Source organism: Chenopodium quinoa, unplaced genomic scaffold (genome assembly GCF_001683475.1).
Source record: "Chenopodium quinoa cultivar QQ74 unplaced genomic scaffold, ASM168347v1, whole genome shotgun sequence".
In the NCBI taxonomy this organism is placed as follows: Eukaryota; Viridiplantae; Streptophyta; class Magnoliopsida; order Caryophyllales; family Amaranthaceae; genus Chenopodium; species Chenopodium quinoa.
The window spans coordinates 459687-483608 of NW_018745291.1; the positions used below are offsets into that span (position 1 = coordinate 459687).

Consider the following 23922-nt stretch of genomic DNA (forward strand, 5'->3'; position numbering starts at 1 on the left):
ACCTACAAGTCGGCACGGACGTGCCAAAGGTTGCACGGACGTGCAGACCTGTTAAAATGAGAACAATAGCTACTGCCTGACCTTGCACGGACGTGCATCAATTGGCACGGACGTGCATGAATTGGCACGGACGTGCATCAATTGGCACGGACGTGCAGCTTTTTCTGGCGAAACAGCTTCATTTCGAAAGGTCATAACTTCTTCATTACTCATTGGAATAAGGCATGTAAGCAGTCGTTGGATAGCTCTTGAGATGAACTTTAATCTACAATTTGAATCACTTCAAAAACTTGAGTAGAAAAAAAGTTATAGTCATTTGAAGTTGACCTTAGTGAAAAAATCCTTCCAAAACCCTTCCAAATGCTCTTATTTCACTCTTGTACACTTTTCCTTACTTCTTTCATTCTTCCATATCTCCCTTATTTCCTCTTCTTGTCTCCAACTTCTTTTCTTCTTTGTCCAAAAGCTTCAAAGTGCCATATTTATACCTAAATATGCACCAAAACACTAGCAAACCCGTGAAGCATATGATACACAAAAAATGCATAAAAATAGAGTAATTAGTGAACTAAGCATTGATTTTCCACAATTCTAAGGCTCAAAATCACTTTAAAATCATACAAAATAACAAGTTATCATTTAATTACGCTTATGTACTCAGCTTTGTTTGTATGTTTGTTTGGCCTTATCTTTACCTTGGCCCTACGATGACCCATTTCTAATGGCAAGTAGTGGGGACAAGTAGAGAGAAGTTTTTCAGGTGATGAAGCATTTTCATGAAGGGCATGAGTAAAGAGCGAATCATGCTTAGTTTTCATAGGAATGTGATGTGTTTTATTTGCTTTGAATATTATTTATTTTATTTAGTTTGACTTTACTTTCGTTTGGTTTGACTTTTTCAAGTTCACTTGTTTTTAAATGGTTTTAAAGATAGTCTTCTGCTGTGTGAGAGTCTTTGATATTTGCCGTAGCCGTTTTCACGGTGGCGGTAATGTCTTAGATTTTCTTTTTTTCGTATTTTAAAAGGGCAAAATAGGTATTTTAAAGGAAAGGAATTTCTAGGGTGTTACAGCGAGCATATTTTATTTATTATTGTTAGGATAATCATGTTAGTGTGGTGCATATGTACTCAGCTTTTGCTAATTCGTGCTTTTGTGTTGTGTTTGACTTTCCTTTGGATTGGCCCTACTATAACCCGTTTATATGGTGAGTAGAGGGGTTGAAACAAAGAGAAAGTAACAAGTACTTGAAGTATGAAGAGCATGAATGGAATAAGTGCACACTTATTAGCTCATATTATTTTATGCACACTTATTTTATATTTAAATAATTAATTCATTTAAAATGAAATGAATCATTTTTATTTATAAATAAAATAAATAATTTATATATATATATATATATATATATAATATTATAAAAATACGGAGTATTACACAAAACACATCTTGCATGAATCGGAACACCTCTATGATGAAGTTCCAACTTAACTGCAAGAGCACGATGTAGTAATTTCCATAAAAACAACTTCCATTTAGGTTGTAACTGGAGAGACCAAAGAACTTTCCAGAAAGTGTCTGTACTAGAATGTGTGGAAGCGAGAGAAAGTTGTTGTTGAAGCATAGCATACCCTGTTTTCACCGAGTATCACCCCGAAGGGGTACTCGACCAATAACGAAATTCTTCTTGAGTCATATCAGGTAACTCCATAGCTAGGATTTTAGACGCATCCTTAGGAACAAACCAGTCAACTATGTTATCAGTGTCCCACACTTTTTTCTGTGGATGGATAAAACAACTGACAGTACGATCTCCTGCATTGTGTAAAGAAATTCTAGGTTTGAACTCTGAAATGCTACCATTAACCTAATTAGCCGAACCGGCAAGAGTAGACTGCCCATTACCTATTTTCTAATTGCAGCCCTGTTGTAAAAGAGTGTCCGTCTTAAGTAATCCACGAAGGCCATATGAGTGACGACTAGAAAATCTAGGCCGACTGTTAGGGTTGTTGGAAAGAAAGGTTGTACGCGCACCAAAGACTTTAGAAACTAGCAACTGTGGGCTTGTGAAAATTCTCCTGACCTACTTCATTAGCAATGCCTTGTTTAAGGAAGACTGTAACACCCCCAAATCTCCCTCTACGGAAATACCAGTATAATACGTATAATTATACCGTAAAGATAGACTTAGGCGTATTACCGCCGCGTGATTACGCAAGGCTACCAAAACTACTAACCAAAACCAACACTTTGCAGCGAAAACTCAAACTCTTTCTTTATTAATAATAACTATAAATAGGAACCATTGTCATGAGTACTCATAAATAAACAAAGACCAACATTCCTAATTCTAGATGAAGCACATTCTCGGGACTCCCATATGCTCAAATATTGATTCCACCTGAAAATAATCAACATTGCTTATCATTAAGGTAAACAGGGCGAACCAAAACAAATAGGATATACGGATTAGCAAAATAAGCTAAGTACGATATGTGCAAGATAAGTAAATTCAATTTATTTGCAAACATGCTTTTTAAACCAATTCCAATGTTAATCGAATAATTCCAAAACTCATGGTTTCAAAACCAATTCTCAATATTCTCAAAACAAATCCAATAACTCAATAATTCAATAAAAACGATTTATAAAACCAATTCCTCTTTTCAAAAACCAATTCCTCCTTTGAAAACCAATTCATCTTTTGAAAACCAATTCCTCTTTTGAAAACTAATTCCTCACCCAAGTGTGTACACCCCCCAAGCTATTCTCCTACTATTTTAAGGTTATTCCTGAGGAAAGACTCAGTCATACAAAGTCCAAACTCTTATCTACCAAATCCTCATAGTGGGATTACTATCAACATGCTTGTAAAGCTTTAATAATAAAAATTCAACAAATCCTTTTCTAATTTCAAAATTCCAACATAATTCAAAACTTCTTTTATTTGCTTTCAAAATCAAACCTTTTTAAAACATGATAAATAATTTTAATCATTCAAAATATGATATAAAATCAATCCTCCAATTTATTTATCAAAACCAATTTTTTTTTTTTAAAAAACATGCTTTTGTTTCATAAATCATAATTCAATTCAATTTAATTCAATCATCATAAAAATCATGTAAAACATGCTTATTCAATCCAATCAATTTCAAAGGTATCTAGCCACCCAAACGTACCTTTGATCCTTGCTTAGCACACACAAAAGAACTTTCAAGAACTTCGATCAAACACACCTTACAAATAAATATAACCTTAATTAATATATGGTTAACAAATAATCACAACAATTAAATTAAAAACCCCCAACTATATGTACATGAACCTTTTAAATTATTTTTTCATAAACTTGAATAAAAATCTGATTTTATTTAATTAAAACTACTCATAATAATTTTTATAAATCCCCCATAATAATAATAATTAATTAATTAAGAGAAGAGAAGAAGAAGAAGAGGTAGAAAATCAAGGAAAAAGGAAGAAGAAAGGTGGCGCAAGGGGGCCGCAGTTGCGGATAGTGGTGGCGGCTGGTGGCAGCCGGCGGCTACAGGTGACAACCGAAGGTGGTGGTCGTGGTGTTTGGTGGTGGTTGGTGCAAGAACAAGGGAGAAAAAAGAGAAAAAGAGAAGAGAAACTTAGAGAGATTAAGAGAGAATTAGAGAATTTTGGTGTGAGTGTTTAGCCATGAATCAATGGGTATTTATAGGCTAGCTCATGCAAAAATTATGGTAAGAGAATGTAGGAAGAATTATGGTAAAAAGAATTAAGGAAATTACTTGGAGAAGAGAGTTTAAGAATTATGGAATGTTTGAGATTAAGGTGATTAAGAATTATAAAATTTAAGGAAAGTATTTTGTCATGAAAAATAATATGGCAAAAGGAGTTTTCTTGGGGAATAATCAAGGATGATATAAGGTAGGGAAATAAGATGATCAAATATTTAGAAGGTGGGAAATAAGATAAGGAAAATAATAGATTTAAGGGAGATAATTAAAAATACAAATTACCAAAATAATTCACCCAAAAATCCATCATGGTGGCCGAAATTTATAAGCTTCCATAGCTCAAAATTTCGGACACCCTATGTAGTATTTAAGGAAATATTTTCTAGCTTTAAGGAATTAAAAATAATTGTGTAAATAATATATTTTGTATAAAATAATTAATTAAGAGAATACCAATTATTCACTAAATGATTTAGCTAAGAAAATCAGATTTTCCACACTAGGAAAATCCGAAAATCATAGCCAAATCATCAATAGAAATTTTCGGACCTCTCAATTAAATAATAAAATATAATTTTGCTTAATTAAAATATCCGAAATATATATAAATAATTTGGTTTTTAAAATAAAAAAATGGACAATAAATCTTATCCAAATTCCAAAAATAATAACTAAATTTTAAAATACTTTTGGCGCCAAAATTTAAATATCATTTTGACTCTAAAATTCAAATAGTAAAATAAATTACTAAAATATCCTTTTTAGAAAATATTAATAATAAATTAATTAATTAGAAAATATGTTTCCAAAATACGAGGTATTACAAAAACAAGCAGCGAATACCCAAGCCACCCATGCCATGCGGAAGATGCACTGTATCCTTTTAACCTTATTAACTCAATGCATACCTTTAGTATCAAAATGCGCCTAGAAGAAGCGCATGAGTACAAAATCAATTTTCCTTGTAACTGAAATCAGTAACTCATAGCAAGAAAGAACATGTGAAGCCATAGCTACAAGAATAGGGGTAGTAAAAAATTAACTTCTGGGATTGAGAGAGTTGGATAGCATTTAAGCAATTAATTCTTCCTATAATTTTGTCAATGATAAATTAGAAGTGGATGGTCCTTCTTTTTTCCGATGAAATCGATTGGAGCGCTCAAATGATGATCAAACACCTGAACATGCTTCATTTGGTATATTGACTTGAAACCTTCCTGAGTAGAGATACAAATATTCGAGCTAAACTTAATCAAGGATTTTGACAGGTTTAGCTCTTCACCAGAAATCTTACTAAATCGTTGAATGATCTGCACAATATTAGTACACGAAAAAAGATGAGAGCATCATCCGCAAAGAATAAATGCGAGATAGTTGGACTCGTTCTAGACAGCTTGATTCCTTGAAACATCTTCAGATCCTGTCCTAGATGTAACATACGAGAGAAAATATCCATGCAAAATAGGAAAAGGTACGGAGAGATAGGATCACCTTGATGAAGACCACACTGTAGGTGGCTTACAGGTGTCAAAGGTAGTACCATTGATCAGGGATTTGTAGGAAACTGTCAAGAGACATTGTTGAATCATCTGTAACCAACGATCCGGAAACCCATAGGCTTTTAAGACCCGTAAAAGAAAACTCCAGTGAACCTGTCATAAGTTTTGCTCATATCTATTTTAATCGAACCTAGACCATTAGTGCCAGATTTAGAACAATTAATTTTCTCCATTAATTCATGGCTTAACAAGATATTATCTGTCATAACGCGTCCTTGAACAAAGGCGTGCTGAGAGTCCGAAATAAGAAGAGGAAGATACTGGCGCAGTCTGGCCACCAAGCATTTTGAAGCACACTTGAAAATAGTATTACACAGGCTAATCGAACGTAAATGGGCCATCTCTGTTGGAGTACCAATCTTGGGATTCATGAAAAGAAGAGACTGGTTCCATTCTTTCAAGAGAAACACTGTTTGAAAGAAACTTTGAATGCCTGAAACAACCGAATCTCCCACAACGTCCCAGTGTGTTTTGAAAAATTAACAGTAATTCCATCCGGACCCGGAGACTTGCAGTTACCTAAGGCAAACATAGCATTTCGAATCTCCAAAGCAGAAAAGGGACGTTCCAAATTATTGAGCTGAGAGCTAGTGAAACGAGGAAGATGTAATTCTCGCAGGACAACATCCCGGGTCATAAGGAGGCATATTATTAGTTTTGAAGGTCTTTTTAAGAGATTGCACAATAACATGCTAAACATCTTACTGACCATGTTGGATAACACCTTGATCATCAAATAAATAACTAATCTCATTCTTCTTCTGTCGACTTTTGACCTTAGAAAACAGTAGTTTTGAAGGGCAATCACCTTTAAGGATCCAATTTTTCTTGCAACGTTGTCTCCAAAATTGTAGTTGCAATAAAATATTCTCCTTTGAAGTAACTATATTAGCCAATGACAGAATAAAGTCGTATCTCCCAATCAAAAGAATTACCTAAGTCCTCTAACTAAAGTAAATAGAGAAGTAGGGTCAAATCCACAAGGAAACAAGTCTTTCTATTCCTAAATAATTAATATAATCTAAATTATTAAGTAACCGAATTATTTATGTGAGAATTAAACTAAGTGGAATAAATAAACTTAAGCAAATTAAACTAGGGAGAAATCAATAAATCAAAGCTTAGGGTATAGGTTCACCAATAAATAATATTCCAGGGTAAAGCATAGCAATCAATTATCAATGCATCAATTAATCAGATTATAAAGGGCTTTCGCTACATATTACAATCACATAATTAATCTACCTGTATTAAATCGCATCTCTCGAATCTTGACTTAACCATTTATAAATTAATCTGCCTATTGCAACTAAGCCTAAACATCAATTCTCATCTCTCGAATCTCGAATCAATATCATAACTCATACAATTAAACCAGACCTAATCTAATTGCATAACATTAAATCAATCAATAGGAAATCAATCAAGCATTGACAATCAACAATAATAAATTACCCCTTCATATTATTTATGGATCCCCACAAACCCTAGAAATAAATCTATTCACACATATTTAAATCTAAGCTAAGCAAAATAAACAAGACATGATTAATCAAAGCAATTAAATTACTAAAAATAAAAGGGAAAGGAATCGTTACCAAAATAAACGGAAATATGAAATTACATAAATCAAAAGTGTTGAGAGAACAAGAGTATTAACCAAAAGCTTAAAACCATAATCTGGAAAGGAAAGACGTAAATGAAAATCTCGCTTAGCAAAGCGTACTTATATAGATAAGCTGAACATCCTAAGACTAATTGAAGTGAAAGAATCGCTAATCACCCCTCAGAAACACGCGCCCAGTCGGGCGCCATCTCGCCCGGTCGGGCCTACCTTTAGCCGGGAGAGTGCTTCGCTCGCGCCCGACCGGGCGCGCCTCAGGGTGAGGGCGGCTAACCGGTCGGGCAAGCTTCCGGGCAACTTGGACATCTCAATTGGGCTCTTAACTAGCCCAATCCGAATTTCCTCTTGGGTCTTTAAGAATCGGTCCAATGCCTCGAACTCTTCTTCTTCACCGAGCCCTTAATCACCGGTTTGATTTCTCCAACGCGGTCTTGGGCTACGGAATATGGTCATAATAATGCGATCCTACTCCAATGCTCGTAGTGGCTCAAATAAGTCCGGAAAAATGCTCCAAATCCGCAATTTCCTATAAAACAATACCAAATCTACAAAAACACTAGAAAACCCATATTAGTAATAAAAGTGGCTCCGTAGAGCCAAAAATACTCCAAAATATAACCAAGTGACGGGGGTAAATCATTATATAAAATAGGCATATCGGCCACATAGAGAGAAGCATCAGTAATCAACTGTAGAAGTTCGCCCGGCCTCATTGGAAAGGTCCTTGGAGAAATTTTTCCAATCAACACCCCATAACTTCTTATTGTACACCAATTCCTCACTAGTGTCTTAACATGTTGTAAATTCTTAGAGAGAATAAACATAGGAGAGCCTGAAATGTTTCTTTGCCAAGTATTCAAGACAAAGTTATGAATTTCATCATAGTTAAGACACCAGTTGTCCAATTGATATGGACGATTTGACTGCCGTTAAAAGGGAGAGTCGTCAAAGAAAATAGCAGTATGATCAGAAAAGGATCAGTGTAGCAAGGTGTAGCAAGTAAACTAGACTTAAAATGAGCTGATCTGCCGCCTCCCTATTATTCGTCCAAGTGTAGGGTGGCCCTTTAATAGGTGTAGCAAGTAAACTAGGTTTAAGTCTAAAATCAATAAAGGAGATTATTTGTCTTGAATTGTGACTGTGATTTGTTTTTACAACCAATAATAATCTCGTTAGCTCCTTTAACGAGATTATTATTGGTTGTAAAAACAAATCACAGTAACAATTCAATTACTATTAATAACGTATTACATCATCATTAATTCATTATTATATGGCTTGCATGCGTAGATCATGGTCGTCATTATTTTAATTTCTAATTTAATTGTGAAAAGATTAAGAATTTAAGATCGTGATTAGGATATCCTAAATCGTTATTATTTATTCTGAGGATGAACAATTAAAAAGTAGTCAATGTATAATTAAGTCGTAATAATTCAATTATTCTGATTTATATAATTATTAAATTAAATTAAAATGGTATAAAAATAAAGGATTGAATTACAATCATAATGATACATAATTATGCGCAATAAATCAAGGATCAACTTCAATCTGTAGCCAGATAATTAATTAAATGGATTTGAAATCATAGTATTCAAATTATTTCAATATACAATTATACAAACTCAATCTCAGGTGAAATTCGATTTTTTTTTTTATTATTATAAATAGGGACAAAAAAAAAAGAGAGGGGAATATTCACCAACATATACTCTATTCTAAACATAAGAAAATAGTTGCCTCAAAAAAATACTAGAAAAACATTTAAAATATACCAGAGAAGAAAGTAGGCAGCAAGAGAATCATAGCTAGTCGTAAGCTCAATCGAATAATTATGATTAATTAGTTATGCATTTAATCATAATTTATATAGAATACTAGGTATATTGTAAGGAATAGGTATCTTTCAAATAAATATAAAAAAGAATTACGTTTAGTGATCCAATAGTTATGATTTGTTCATTGGAAGAATATTGTCAAATGTTAATGCTACAAATCAATCAACTCATTGCAACAAAAAAAAACAAATCAATCAACTCAACCAAAAGATTAAACTGATAGTTAAAGTCCATAATGTTTTTTATACTCTATCACACTTTTTATATGAAAGTCTTTTATATGTGGATGTAACATGAATCTATTCATATCCTATACTAGATATTTCACTTGAAGTGAAGAATGAACAAGACTTAAACTCGTGATGACCTTCTCGTTAATATCATTGCATGTCAATTGACCAATTAACTCAATCAAAAAATTAACTGAACAATCAATAGAATTTTTATTTAATTTTTTTTGGTTAGTTATATAATTTTGTCCTTACTTCGTATTAGTTATGGTATCTACTCCGTATGACCATATTGTTGAAGTCAAAGATTGATTTATCCGATCTGTGCGAAATATTCCACTTGGAAGGAGGGGGAGATTTGAACTTGTGATCTTTGTGTCATGTAACTCATGTTGACTTTGATACTATGTTAAAGGACCAACTCAACCAAAAGTTTAAGCTGATAGTTGAAGTTTAGAATTGGTTTATATATATCACGTATGTTTTAATAGTTATAATACGTCACAAAGGTATTTTTGTGGTTGTGGTATTAGGTAATTGTGGACTAATATAATTATGTAAGGTACTCTGCATTAGTTATGTTAAAGTGAATTTAGTTACAGAAATTTACTTCGTATGTATTAGTAGTTACTAGTTAGCAAGCACAAGTAAGATTTTAAGCATTGTAGCAATTCTAGTAATTTTTTTAATGCAGAGTAGCTAACAACAACACACTTACCTGAGTTATTGACCTACACAATCACTTCTACTCAACTTTCTTGCTCCTCCAAAACTAACACCACCTTCATTATAGTTTCTAATTATTAATTTCCTTTTTAAAATAAATTACTTGTAGCATATATATATGTGTGTACAGTGTACTTGTAGGAGTTACGAATCTTATGATCCTAGGCAAAAATACTTAAAAGAACATGTTTTAAGAAACCAAGTTACTTCGAAGTTGAAGTTTTCAAAAACTACTTGTTACTGTATCATTGCATGTGTACGTGTACTTGTACTCCGTAAGCACATGTCAAAAAAAAAAAAAAAAAAAAAAAAAAATTTACTCTCGATCTACAACTAAACAAGTCTAATTTAACTCACATAATTTTTTATTTACTCATTATTTTTATCAATATAATTAATACATCTTCGTGGCAATTTATTACCATCAAACCTCAAAGAGATGCGAGTAAAATTAATAATTTATCAAAAACAAAAAAAGTAAACTTTCTCAAACATAATGACAACCTCTATGCATTAATTGCATTCATGAAATTTAGCTGGTAATGTAGAATAGGGTGAGTATCAGCCGATAGCAACCAGATAATTCCAAATATACAGATCGATCGTGACATACGAGTATAAGCTAAGTCAATTCACGTGTTACAAACATTGTGCATGAATTATATTATGTGCCATGAATGTATGTCATAAAATCATCAAAGGGTTATAGTGTTATACTCCATGTATGTTTGACCCCCAACAAATCTTACCAAGAATTTTTGTGGTGTAATACTCCATGTATGTTTGACCCCCAACAAACCATTTAATATCTTAACATATACTCCGTTTATTCTACCAGGTTGCGATGGTCACGGGTTCGAATCTCATCCACCCCTCTTGGGCTTTAACCATTAGTTTAAACTTTTGGTTGAGATGGTCCACTAACAGTTGATAAATTTATTTCCAGGGTTGTTTTAGTTTGTAGCTTTCGAGAGGAATCACTTAAGCCAAAATTGGCTCAAGCAAACAAAATTGATCTCTATTTCATCCTATAAATATTAGGGTTGAATCTATCAAGAATTGTAGAGGAATATAGAAGAAGACATCTTAACTTCCGCTACTTTATATGCTATCTTGGCTCATTTTTGCTATAAATTGAAGTTAGAATTCTCACAATATATTATAAAGACTTGAAGAACTTGGATCATCAAAAAAAAAGATTTCAACTCAAAATTAAATAAAATCAAGATATATAACATTCATCTTTATTTATTTTTTTTCCTTAAAAAAGAGTAAAAATTCATAACAATATAACATCCATTTTTTTTTCAAAAAAAAGTCCAACATCCATTTCTAAAAGTAGCACTCGTATATACTTTCACTTGCATCACTTGAAGAGCTTGGATCGTCAAAAAGATTTCAACCGAAAATAAAGTCAAAATACCACATAACATTCAATTATTATTATTATTATTATTATTATTTTATTTTTATTTTTATTTTTTTTTAAAAAAAAAGTCTAACATTTATTTAAACTCGATTCCCTCTAAATGTATAACCATCGATCAGTTGCATCACTTATTTACTGTTGAAAGCACTAAGCATGCCACAATGCTTCTTGTTCCACGCATTTTATAGCTTGTTTACTGTCCAAAATTATTAAAGAATGGTCAAAAAACTTGCACGAACATAAAAAACGTGCATTAGCCTGTTCCTTATTCTACGCATGATCAGCCCTATAAATCTATTATCACTTACCAAGTACGTACTTGTAATTTTTTAGTCAAGTACGAGTGTACTACTACAAGTCTCAGTTTCGGTCTCCTATCTTATGGTCTTACGTGAGTGTTCATCCAGATCAATACCAATGGAAATTAAAGAATAAATGAAAATCACGACCCCAAAGTGTCATATTCTATGATCTCGAAGTCATGAGATGGATGTTGCAATCACTAGACAACTTTGACAACTCAAGCTTGGTATATATATAATCTCCTTGTACATAATCATATAGCTAATTAAATGTATGCTTCATATTATTTACTCTATTACTCCCTTCGATTAATATAAACAAGGGTCCTCTATTTAAGGGTAGTGTTGTAATTTGAGATGACAAATTTGGTGCAAGTATTTATAGGAATGCCACTTGATATGGCAAACTTGGCATATAATATAAAGCTTGATCGATGGGACCTCTCTCCATTAATTTACACTTTAGAATTTATTGTTACACCATGCATGCATCTTAACTCTTTATAACTACTCCCTCAGTTGGTTTTTTTTTTTTTTTTTTTTTTTTTTTTTTTTTGAAGCTAAAGTTGGATTTGCACATTTTTCAAGACACAACTTTAACCATTAATATCTTTAATTAATGGTTAGTAAAAATTATGAAAAAAATAATTTATAAAAGTAGACATTATGGCAAATCCAACTACATATTATATAATCATTTTTATATATGGTAAAAAAATTAAGTCAATGATGATTTATAAATAGTGAAATTTTTCAACTCTAACTTATAAAAAAAAAAACGGAGGAAGTAACAAAAAAGTTTTATAAATTGACCAACAATTTGCTAAGTAATATTGCATTAAAAAAATTGTTAAGTAAAAGGAAGTGATTAAGAAAGAAAGTAAAGTAAGCTAGCTCTTCTTCCCTTTCTTTCTTTTTTGCCCTTTTCAATTGTCTTTAAAAATTAAACAGTACTTTAATAATAATGTTTTGGTTTTTTTTTTTTCTGTGCTTTCCCAAAATAATAATTTAATCATTTAATCAATGACCTTTTTAAGTATTTTTATAATAAGCCAATGAATTAATAAAGAATACAAAGTTTATGATAATTTTTATTCAAACTTCCTAAAATAATATACAGAGTACATGAATTTGAATGTTAATTTTGAATGGAAGAAGTAGCTTAGCTTCATGATTGTGTTACACATTAATTTTCTAAAGCACAGTATTCACCCTATATCTAAGCCGAGAGTAATAGATTAACACCATTCTATTTTCATATTATACGCGACCATTCAATTAAAAAAAAACGTTAAACCGATAACTAGTTCAATTTTCATTAAAAACTTCGTATAATTTACAAGTGACATGAATTAGTATAATTTACAAGGGCACCCTAAACACTCATTAGTCATGACAAGCAAAGCAAATGATGTAGTTGCTAGTCAAGTCACAAAGACTTTAATCACATTATAACAACACAAATTGCAATTAGTCTTAGTAACATAATTATTATTTAATATAATTAAGATGCGGTCTTTGGCAGTAAATATGTCAGATTCACTCATCTAGAGATTCTTCACCCTCTCCATAATAAAATGTACGTTATTTAAAGTTCATCAGCATCTCTGCTCTTCCATCAGATATGATATCTAAATGTAACCGACGTGTAATACACTACTGAATTTTTCAATATAGATTTCAAATAATAATAATAATAATAATAATAATAAATAATAAATTTATATGAGGGTTTGTTGAGAAAATAATGATAATAACACTAATAGTAATTATACTAATAATACTCAATTTCATCAACATTATACGCCTTTAAAAAAAATCAACATTTATATACAAGTCCTCCTCTATCCGAACACAAATAGTTGTTATTGGATAAAAGTAAAATTATTTATTGTTTAAATCATGTCCAAACTCTGATCAAATTCGAATTGAATTTACAATAAATCGATAAAAATAAGAAGTTTGATAAATTGGTTATTGGAGTTACATATGAAAAACTTATCATCAATAATGCATAGAATAACAAAGAATGTTAATTAACAAATTCGTGAAAAGATAGGAATTACCCTCATTTCTTTTAGGGCTTAACCCTTTTTATCTTGTTAAAAGTTTTAAGTGGTGTATGGTTCACAAAAATTAGCTATGAGGCTATGGGCTATGAGTTTGGAATGGTTTAAAACTTTATAACAAATGTTATTTTTTTTGTCAATGATTTAAAGAAGTTTAAACTCATACCACAATCTCCAAGGTATAGTAACGAAAAGAAACCTCCGAGGTGGTTTTAAGTGTTAGATTCATATCTTTGAGTGTTAGATTCATATCAATACTTTCTTTCGCATATTAAAACATAAGCATTTACAATTGAAACAATTCAACACACATGTTTTTAAAATCAAGTTCTAAACTCATAGCATAGCATGGTGATTCCTAAACCTCTTAATACTATGCATACCAAAATAATGTCCACTAAAAGACCTATATACTATGGCCTAATTTAACTTGATTATATTCAAGGATATGAAAAAGGATTATTAAGGATATGAAAAAAGGATTATTGAATCCACTAGTGAGATTTTAATTTGATTGATCATCATATATAATTGACAACTAATAATGTGTGTATTTTATTTGACATATAAGACATTATTTTCTTCGCCTTATACAACATATATTAACAAGTAAAAGTCAAAATTACTACGGAAAAAAAATATTCCCTCCTTTGGATGTGGCGTCCTTGATTCATTTTTTATTTGGCAATAATCCCATTACACTTACTTTTGCATAATTCTAATCTAAAACAACATATGTTATAAAATTATATCTCCCTCAACTATTATGGAAACTTATTTTCAAACTACACACAATAACTCGATTGGGGTATTGTTTGGACCAATGACCTTTATGAAACTTATTATAATTTTTGCATAATGCATAACAATTGTTATTCCGCACCCAATATACACAAGACTATTAGTTAAGCGTCGTATTATGCTAATTTTTAATATTCTTATTTATTGAGAAAGGTAATATACAAATGGTGTCAAGCTTTTTTTTTTTTTCACCTTATTATAACTTATTTACTAGATTTCAAATTAAATAAGTATAGACTAATTAAATTCAGATTATATATAAGTTTAGATAAAATAAGTTTTGACAAATAGTAAGTTCGAAAAATTCATATAAAATAAACTCAGACATAATAAAATAATTTGATAAAATGTTTGAGAAAAAAAAAAATAATTTGATAAAAATAATTTCGGAAAAATCAAATAAAACAAACAAATCATAATCTAGTAATCTACCAATATACGGAGTATTAAAAATTGAAGTCGAGACATTGAGCATTTGAGCTGCCTTATTTTCATCAATTTGGAATTATACAACCGGTCAAACAGATTAAAAATCACAATTTTGGTATGATCATTATAATTATTTGTTTGATTCAAAATTCCAAATCAATTAATTAGGCACTAATGCCCTTATTAAACACATGATATAAATCACATTCTCCATTTATGATACCGTTATAGACCGAGTATAACGCCAATTTTTTCTTCACATATCTACCTATTTTTCTTCCATTAATTTTAATTATAGTAGTAATGTATGTCCGAGTTTTCCTTCTAAAAATATAAAAAGTACAACGTATTTGTCCAACTATTGTGGAGTTTTATTCTTAGTAAGTTTCTTAAAATTTCCGAAAATTATCTAAATATATCCATTTTTTTTGAAGAAATCTAATTATATATATTTGTATGACAATAATTTCTTATTTTTCAGCATTATGTTATTATATATGTCAACAATTTGTTTTTATACTTGCCTATAATAATTTATTAAATATCAAGTGTGAGGCTGTGAGCGTCAATCTAAATCTTTGATAAGCGGCAATTTGTTACCAAAGATTCTTATTTATTTTAAGGAAATTACCTTATACATTTACATGGGAAATTATAAATTTATAAGTCAATGTGATTTCAAAAAACCTTTTTTTTAAATATTTTAAATATTTTATTTTATTTTTTATAATCCTTTTATATTTTATAATCCTTGTACTAGTTAGCAATTTGGCATAGTCTTAAAAGGAATTTAATATTTATACTCCGTATCCCTGAGAGAGATTGTTATATACACCCGGGTGCACGGTGCATCCAAGGTATTTGTTTGCTCATTTGATAATAAAAAAAGCAATAATCATTATCGAAATGAACAAACAATACCCTTGAGTGCACCGTACACCCGGGTGTATATAACAATTTCTATATCCCTGATGTTTCCAAATAAGTATTTTGTATGGACAAATAAAAAATCTTATTACTCCGTATAAGAGTATTAATTATTATAGTCAAAATAAATATTGTTTACAAAATCACATTTTTTAATTATTATGGAAAAAAAAAGGGAAGACTTTTTTTTAATCTTGAGGGGAGGGAAGACCTTATTGACGGTACCACCCCCATAATTACTTTGTGTGCTCAATTAAGTTTGTTATGAGTAGAATTTGAAAAAGTACAAAGGACAAACAGCAAAACAAGAATAGAAAAAAAGTCTCCAACAAAAATACAAATTTTTTGCCTTTTACTCTCAACACCCCCTCTTTCTCTCTCTCTCTCTTTTTTTTTTCATATCCCTCCCCACTCCACCGTCATAAATAAAATTCATTAAACCGTCTTTTACAATAACTCGCAAATTCTTGTTTGATTATCAACTAGAACAAAAAAAAAAAAAAAAATTAGCTCCGAAAATAAAATTTATCAAATTAAGTACCTAGCAAAAACACAATTTACTCAACACCCTTGTTTTCTACATTTTCCACTGGTACTCAAACCATCTATTATGAGAATTTGTCAAGTTATTTGTAACAGAAATTCAATTTACAACACTCAACAGTCAACACCACTTCATTTGTTATACATCCTCCATATACAACCCTCCTTCCAAGACCAGATAACCCCACAGTCTAATAAACCGATTTCATCAATCATCATCATCAGACCGTCTTTATGAGGGTGAGGTATAACTCAAGTGGTTAAAGCTCCACTTTCGGTTCAAAAAAATCTTGAGATCGATTCTAATCACTCGTTCTTATAACTCTCTATACACCAAAAAAAATTATCAAACCGTCTTTTACAAGAATTTGTCAAGTTCCACTCAACATCAAAACCTTTTTTTTTTTCAACAATACAATTAAATTTATTGTTTAAAAAAAAGTACAAAAGACAAATAACTAAACAAAAATAGTAAAATGAAAAATTACTTTTTTTTTTTTAATTAACATTTTTATTTTTATATTTTGTTTTTATTTTTAATTTAATTTTCTTCTTTATCTCTTTCATCCCCACTCTCACTGTCTGAATTTTGGAAGTTTAAACTGTGGCTCCTCCCGCTCTTCACTCACTTTCTCTCTCCTCTTTCTCTCTCTTCCCCCCATTTCTCTCTTCAAATCGTTTTGAATGCTCCAATTCTTATAAACCCTAATCATAATTAAATTTTTTTAATCACTTTTTATTTTCTCTGTAAATTTTGAAACTCTTCTGGGGTTTTCTTCAAGCTTCTGTTCTGTGTGTCTCATTCTCCTTTAAGTAAGATAACTTACTCAATCTGTAATTTTTATCATTTTTTTTTTCTGGGTTTTTATTTTTTAAGATTACCCACATTGTTGTTTTTTGTTATGTACTGGGGAAAGTTTTCCGGGTTTTCTGCTGTTTTTTTGTGAAATTTCCGGAAATTTTGTGGTAGATCTGTTTGTTTATGGGTTTTATTGAAAAATTTGTATACCCTTTTCTTCAATTTTATGATTTTGATGATTTTTTTTTGTTACTTGTTACATCCGATTTCATATGTTTAGCATCCGATTCGTGGTTGTTTTCGAATGGATTTGTTCTGTGATACATTTGTATGGTGATATTGTTCATATAATTACTCCATTGGCAAACAAAATATGGTTGTACAAGACTGGAATACATGGGACTTGTTTGTGCCTCTTGATATCCATTACTCTTGATAATTCAGGTTTGAAATACACGGTCAAAGAGTGTTAGTAACTCAACTCATATCTTAGCCATAGATTTGACTGATAGTTAAGGAAATGTGGATATAAATGAGAGATAAGACAAGATGATGAGTTCTTATCAAGTTACATCCACATTTTCCATGGATGTTGCCTTGGAAGAAAAGTTTGAATGAAAGGATTGGCATAATATGGTGTATGTTAGTCTTGGATTAATAGAAGGTTGAATGGCTAATTCCCTTTTACTGCCATTGTTGTTATGTGGGGCGAGGGCGTGGGTGTCTGGGTGAGGGTAAGGGTGGGGGTAGAGATTGACTTGTTAGCCACCGGGTTAGGGTTTTCATCACCAATTGTTCATTGATTGATCCTAAAAACATTGTGGGGACTGAGAACCTTGTCAACCATATTAAGAGGGTTTAAAGATTCTTGATAATCTCTGTTTTTAGAAACTAAGGCCACCAAGACAGTAGAGGGTTGTGAAATTACTGAACCTAACTCAGATTCGGGCACTAAGGTCATCAAGGTGGGAGAGGGTTGCGAAACTTACTGAACTTGAACTTAGATTTAAGGACTATGCTTATTTTGAGCACTTATTTCAAATGCCATTGTCCTATAATTTGTTGTGATCACATAAATTTTTTTGAATTTTTTTTTCCTGATTATATGTTGACATCTTCTAATAGTGTATATGTTAATTTCTGAATCCTTTTATCACCCTATTAATAGGGCACTTTATTTTACAAGCATTTGTTTCATGGAGTTGCTGATTGAGTTATAGTTTTAATTTGCAGAATTTGAGACTGAGGCATACAGTGCTCTTCTACTAGGTTGATATGAACAAAGAAAATATATCCTCGACCAAAGTAGAAGAGCCTACTCTTCGTGTAACAAGAGCACGGGCTAAAGCTCTTGGTACATCAGGAAGGTTGAACCAGAAGCCTCCATTGCCTGAACAGAGTAAAGTTCTTAGAGTGAATTCTAAGAGATTAGCATTGGATGAAAACAATTCGACAGCTTTAGCTTCCGGTGTTCAGAAGAAGAGAAGAGCCACACTTACAGATGTTACTAACGTGCTTTGTGACAAATCATTTACGGGCTGCTTCACTGCTGGGAAATTTCAGGCAAGAGTTCGTGATTTCTTTCTAACTGATGAGTCTATGATATGTTTTGTGAGTTTCCATGGTATTCATGCCTACTTATTCATATCATATTAAGAAATTTATACAACTAATTGCAAGTGGAAGCTACTAAATTAAACTTTCCTAATACGTGTAAAAATCTTATTACCAATAGTTCTCTTTTGGGTCACAGTTATTTGAAAGAACATTTACTCTGTATTGTCTATATCCCTGAAATTTTTCCTCTCTTTTCATTTTTAGAAGCTGGAGAAGAAAGGTCCCTTCAGAAAGAGTGTTAAGGTCACCCCAACTCTCTCAGAAACAGCTCATAATCATGGTGATTCAAATGACAGAATTGCTGAAGATATATCAAAATTGACAGTAGCACCCCTAGAGGTTGCTCCACTAGCTAAGAAAATGATAGCTAGTGATACTTCAAACTTAGATGGGGAACATCATAAGCGAACAAAATTGGAACATGGTTTACCAATTAACCTTACTCCCTGTGAAACAAGAGAGAGACCTGTGATTACTCAGACACTTCAGAAAGGTTTGTATTCTGCTACCTATTTGCTAGATCTTTGTAATAATATAAGTGTTGATGCATATGATGCTTTCCGCATTTAGAGTATTCTTCTTCAAGGTTATTCAGTCCTGTTGCATATGACTTGAATATTTGGACGATATGTACTCTAGCCTGAGAAATCTATCAACTCTAGAAAGTGCATCCTCTGCTGTGCCCTGTAGGCTGTAGCTTAATGGTCCATTGTAAGATCAGTACATTGCAAATGTTTATTGTTCACTTCAGACACTAATTTTTCTGTAGCTTTCTCATCCGTAGAGTTAGATTCTTAACCACCTGTACATCCTTGAAGTTTGTTGCATTATTGGTTTCTATCAATTATGAACTTATGACTTGTGTTTAGTATTAACATCATTTCATGGTATGTTTTATTTGGAAAGTATGGATTCTATTGAGAATATTAGTAAAGAAAATTTGGTAGTAATGTTAATGTAATTGAAGAATTATCAGTGTCACATTGAAGATATGTTAGTAAAAGAATAAGTACATAAAGTATGCAGGCTCCATGATGAAGTATTCTATTGCACATACTATGTAAATTACTTTCATAATTCCATTTTCACAACGAATGTAGAAAGCCTGACACTTTTTGGTTTTTGACACAGAGGACAGACTTCATGACAAACCTGGAACCTCCAAGCATCCAAATGTAATAGATATTGATTGGAACGTAAAGGATCCTCTTATGTGCAGCCTTTATGTTTCAGATATATATGAGAACAAACGTGTTACAGAGGTATGTTTGCATCTATACAACTATTGTTTGCATTTGAAGTATCATGCTTGTAACATGGGGTGGGGATCTCATTTTGATATAGCCAATCTGTTTTCGGCTCTAAAGCTGTTTTAAGTTGTTATGGTCATGTTATTGTAGTGTGTCTAATAGAAGAAGAAGATTTTCTTGCCATGTTAGACTCTTTTGTTGAGAATCAGATTCTTGTCTGATCTGAGTTGGTCTGGTAGAATTTGCTTTCTACCTATAAGATGTTTCTTATTCGTGTTATGTTTTTTTTTTTCCGATCCTGCAGCTTAATCAAAGGCTTTCAGTTGACTATATGGAGAAGGTGCAACATGATATCACTACAAGTATGAGAGGAATTCTCGTTGATTGGCTTGTGGAGGTTAGTGTATGTGTCTACCATCTTGAGATGCTATTTTTGGTAAACATCGATATGTGAACTTGAATAAATTAAAATCATTATCTAGGACTATAAGATGACACATGTTAAGTATTATGTGAGAGACTGAGCGGTACAAATATCGCTTGCACACTACAAACCAGGCTTGAATCATCAATTTGTGTTTTGATAATTAGGCTATGTTTCTAACTATCCAATTATCCTTGTAATTGTGAAAATTATTATTTTTATCGTCTAGTAGACAATGCTCAACTGCTCAAGTGTCTCAAAAGGTGAATCAGGGATTAAGTCGAGTTTTTCTTATGAGTTTGCACCTTTAGCTGATCTTAACTCCACGACCATTATGCCATCCTTTAAATGTTCCTACTTTCTTTTTCTTCTTCTTGAGATTTTCTAAATGTTAATTAATGTACAATTATCTACTTTATCGTCAATTTCCTTCTATGCCTATCAGTTGATTGCAGTTCAGCATTTGTTATCTATTTAGAAGTATTATAATTCACTACACTCTGTTATTTTAGCCATAAAAATACTAATCTTGTATGAAGAATGTTTATTGTGAGTTTGTGACAAAGGGAGTTTCATATCACTCATAAAGTCACAAGTCATAATATTGTTTTAACTAGTATCTTACTATAACATATTAACATGTGCACTTAATAATTGAAGACTGAAATAACTTCCTCTGTCAGTAACTTTGTTAAATTATGGGGAATTGCATTTTATTTTGCATGTTTAAATTTTCTTGTGCACACCTTAATTGTTCTAATCTTTTGTTTGTGATTTATCTTAGGTCTCTGAAGAGTACAAATTGGTCCCTGACACTCTTTACCTGACCGTGAATCTCATTGATCGTTATCTTTCTGGAATTTACATTGAAAAGCAAAAATTGCAGTTGCTGGGAGTAACCTGCATGTTGATTGCCTCGTAAGTGGTTATTTGTGCGTACTTAAGGAATATATTGCTACATGATAACAAATTAACAATAATTACTGCCTTCGTCTAAAACTAGCTAATTAATTCTATATTGTGCTAATTCTTATGTTGATAAATGCAGAAAGTACGAAGAAATGAATGCCCCACAAGTTGAAGAATTTTGCTACATCACAGCGAACACTTATGCTAGAGAAGAGGTCAGTTTTTCTCTTTTATATACATGAGCGTCACTGCTGAACTCAATTCTGATATTTGAAGTCTGATTTCTAATGATAAATTAAGATAAATTTTCTAATTTAGACTTTTTTTTTTTTTTTTTTTTTACACACTACACATTCTATTTGCAAGTGAATGGTTTGTTTATGTTCCTTTTGAATTATCAAGATTTCTTAATTGAAGTTTGATTTATAGGTATTGAATATGGAGAGGAAAGTTCTGAACTTTCTCTGCTTTCAACTGTCTGTTCCCACCGTTAAAACATTTTTGAGGTTTGTACGTCTTCCTTACATCATCTTTTTATATTATCTTGACCTTTTGAAAATTATAATTAATAATTATCAATGCCTACATCTACAGGAGATATATCCATGCAGCTCAAATTACGTATAAGGTACATCTTAATCATGAGCAGTAATTTGTCATAGCCTGTATACATGACTGAAGATTAAGCTAGTAGTATAATATTGCCTCGACTAAAGCTGTCATCATTGTTCATCATTATTCATTTGTACAAGTGTAACTGCTCAGAAGCTAAAACTCGCAAAATCCATTTTCAAATTTGCAGGATCGTTTGGCAGACTTAGAGTACTTGGCAAATTACCTAGCAGAATTGACTCTTGTAGAATACAGCTTTCTCAGATTCCTCCCCTCACTTATTGCTGCATCTGCAGTATTCCTTGCCAGATGGACACTTGATCAATCTGATCATCCATGGGTTAGTGATTTATTTCCTTGTCTTTCCCAGTTTGTTTTTGATAGATATCATTTACCCTGCTAACTTTCTGTGTAACCTGTGCATTATCTTTTGTAGAATCCAACTTTAGAGCACTATACTAGCTATAAGTCCACGGAGCTCAAAGTTACAGTAACTGCCATGCAAGATCTGCAATTAAACACCATTAATTGCACGCTGAATGCAATTCGTGAGAAGTACAGACATGAAAAGGTAATTCACATATCAAAGTTTTGATTGATTTATTTGATTACTTTCTACGTGTTCAAACAGTTTGGTCAGGTCAGATTTGGGACAATTGATCTAAATTTCTGTGTTTCAACCTCAAGACTTCAAGAGCATTTTTGTGCCATTGTCTGGTGGGGAAATTTTCATTGAGGTTTTGTTGGTCTTTAATTGGTTGGGTCAGGTTGAGCTCTCAAATTAGGTGCATTTTTGTGATATTTCAATCTGCCAAGTTCATATCTGTTAAACTCGATTATAGGGATTAACTAGATTTGCAATTTTCAATCAAAACTTTAAGTGGGTCGGGTGCTTCTCAATTTGGTTTAAGTAAGGCTGTATTTTTAATAGGCCTACTTATGAAATGGTGCATGTCATAACCTCACAGTTAATCTGGCATTTCATGATACCTTCAACCTATATCTTCTAACAGAAAAAATTTGATGGTTGCAGTTCAATTGTGTGGCAAATCTGTTATCTCCTGAATCAGTTCAGTCCCTTTTCTGAAGTTCAAAATGTAGCTGCAATCCAATCTTGTACAAGCTGAGTTAAGATAATTATTCGTTGACATCTTGAGAACGGCTGATCTCCCTAACCACAGCCATCTCTCCAGCTTTTTCCCTCCCTTCTCTTCATGTTAAAATTCTTTCATTTTTGTTGTAACGTCCAATGTCGTTAAATTTAGTTCTGGCTCTCTCAGAACTATTGTTAAATTTAGGCACCTAAGGCGTTAACTTACATATTTGGAAATGCCCTTACAGGAGCTGTCCTTTTTTTTATTTTTTTTTTTAACCTTCTAGGTTTCAGGAGCACCCTAGAATTGCTTAGGGGTTGCTATAAATGTGAACATCTGTAACTAAACCTGAAATTAGTATATTCTAAAATAAAGCTTCACTTTTATACATTGTATCTTATCTGTTGAACTGAGTGTGTTCCAATTTGCTACTTGAAGGTTATAGTCGAGTAATGTATTAGCAGTGGCTAGTCGATAGGCTAGTGCACCTGAACTGCCTTGGTTAAGCTATGCAAGCCATTGTGACACTGTAATCTAGCTGCTTGACTTGGATTGCACCATGAGCAGCTTTCAGCTTTGGACCAGTTTTTCAGCAAAAATAAATTATTGTTCAGGCACACTTTTGAATATTGGGAGCTAAGTGCTGAACTGGATATTGAAAGCTCAACAACTTTCTGACAATAATCAGCCCCCCCTTTCTCTAATGTTTCTTAAAAATCTCAACCACTCAATCTCTCATTTTCCTACGACATTAATCAAGGAAACAATAGCTATAAGCCTATAATAATTCCTACTTTGGTTGGTTAGACATATTCCCTTATTTTGCCGGTTTGCTGTAAATAGTGTCATTATATAACTATAAAATATGGATGTCAATTATTTTAGTCGATTGAAATCTTAAAAATGGTATTCACTTAAAATCAAATCATGTTTACATCATTTGTTCTTTATGGATTTCTACAATTTTGAGTTTTATGGATTTCTACAATTTTACTCAAAGATACTGGTGA

The 23922-nt window shown here is 31.9% G+C and overlaps 1 protein-coding gene across 3 annotated transcripts; it reads left to right on the plus strand.

The window, feature by feature from the left end:
* The first annotated feature begins 16709 nt into the window (after positions 1-16709).
* LOC110712172 (cyclin-A2-2-like) lies at positions 16710-23312 on the plus strand. Of its 3 annotated transcripts, none has more exons than XM_021890616.1 (12): positions 16710-17020; positions 18227-18569; positions 18828-19116; positions 19755-19885; positions 20178-20276; positions 21082-21215; positions 21346-21421; positions 21636-21712; positions 21801-21834; positions 22009-22158; positions 22255-22389; positions 22852-23312. In XM_021890616.1, exons 2-12 carry the CDS (start codon positions 18282-18284, stop codon positions 22903-22905), a joined length of 1467 nt encoding a protein of 488 aa, XP_021746308.1. In that variant the 5' UTR covers positions 16710-17020; positions 18227-18281; the 3' UTR covers positions 22906-23312. The 3 variants fall into 3 exon arrangements, with proteins under 3 accessions (XP_021746308.1, XP_021746307.1, XP_021746309.1); XM_021890615.1 differs by having other exon boundaries at positions 18240-18569; XM_021890617.1 differs by having other exon boundaries at positions 16711-17020; positions 18240-18569; positions 20178-20270.
* Positions 23313-23922: the final 610 nt, after the last annotated feature.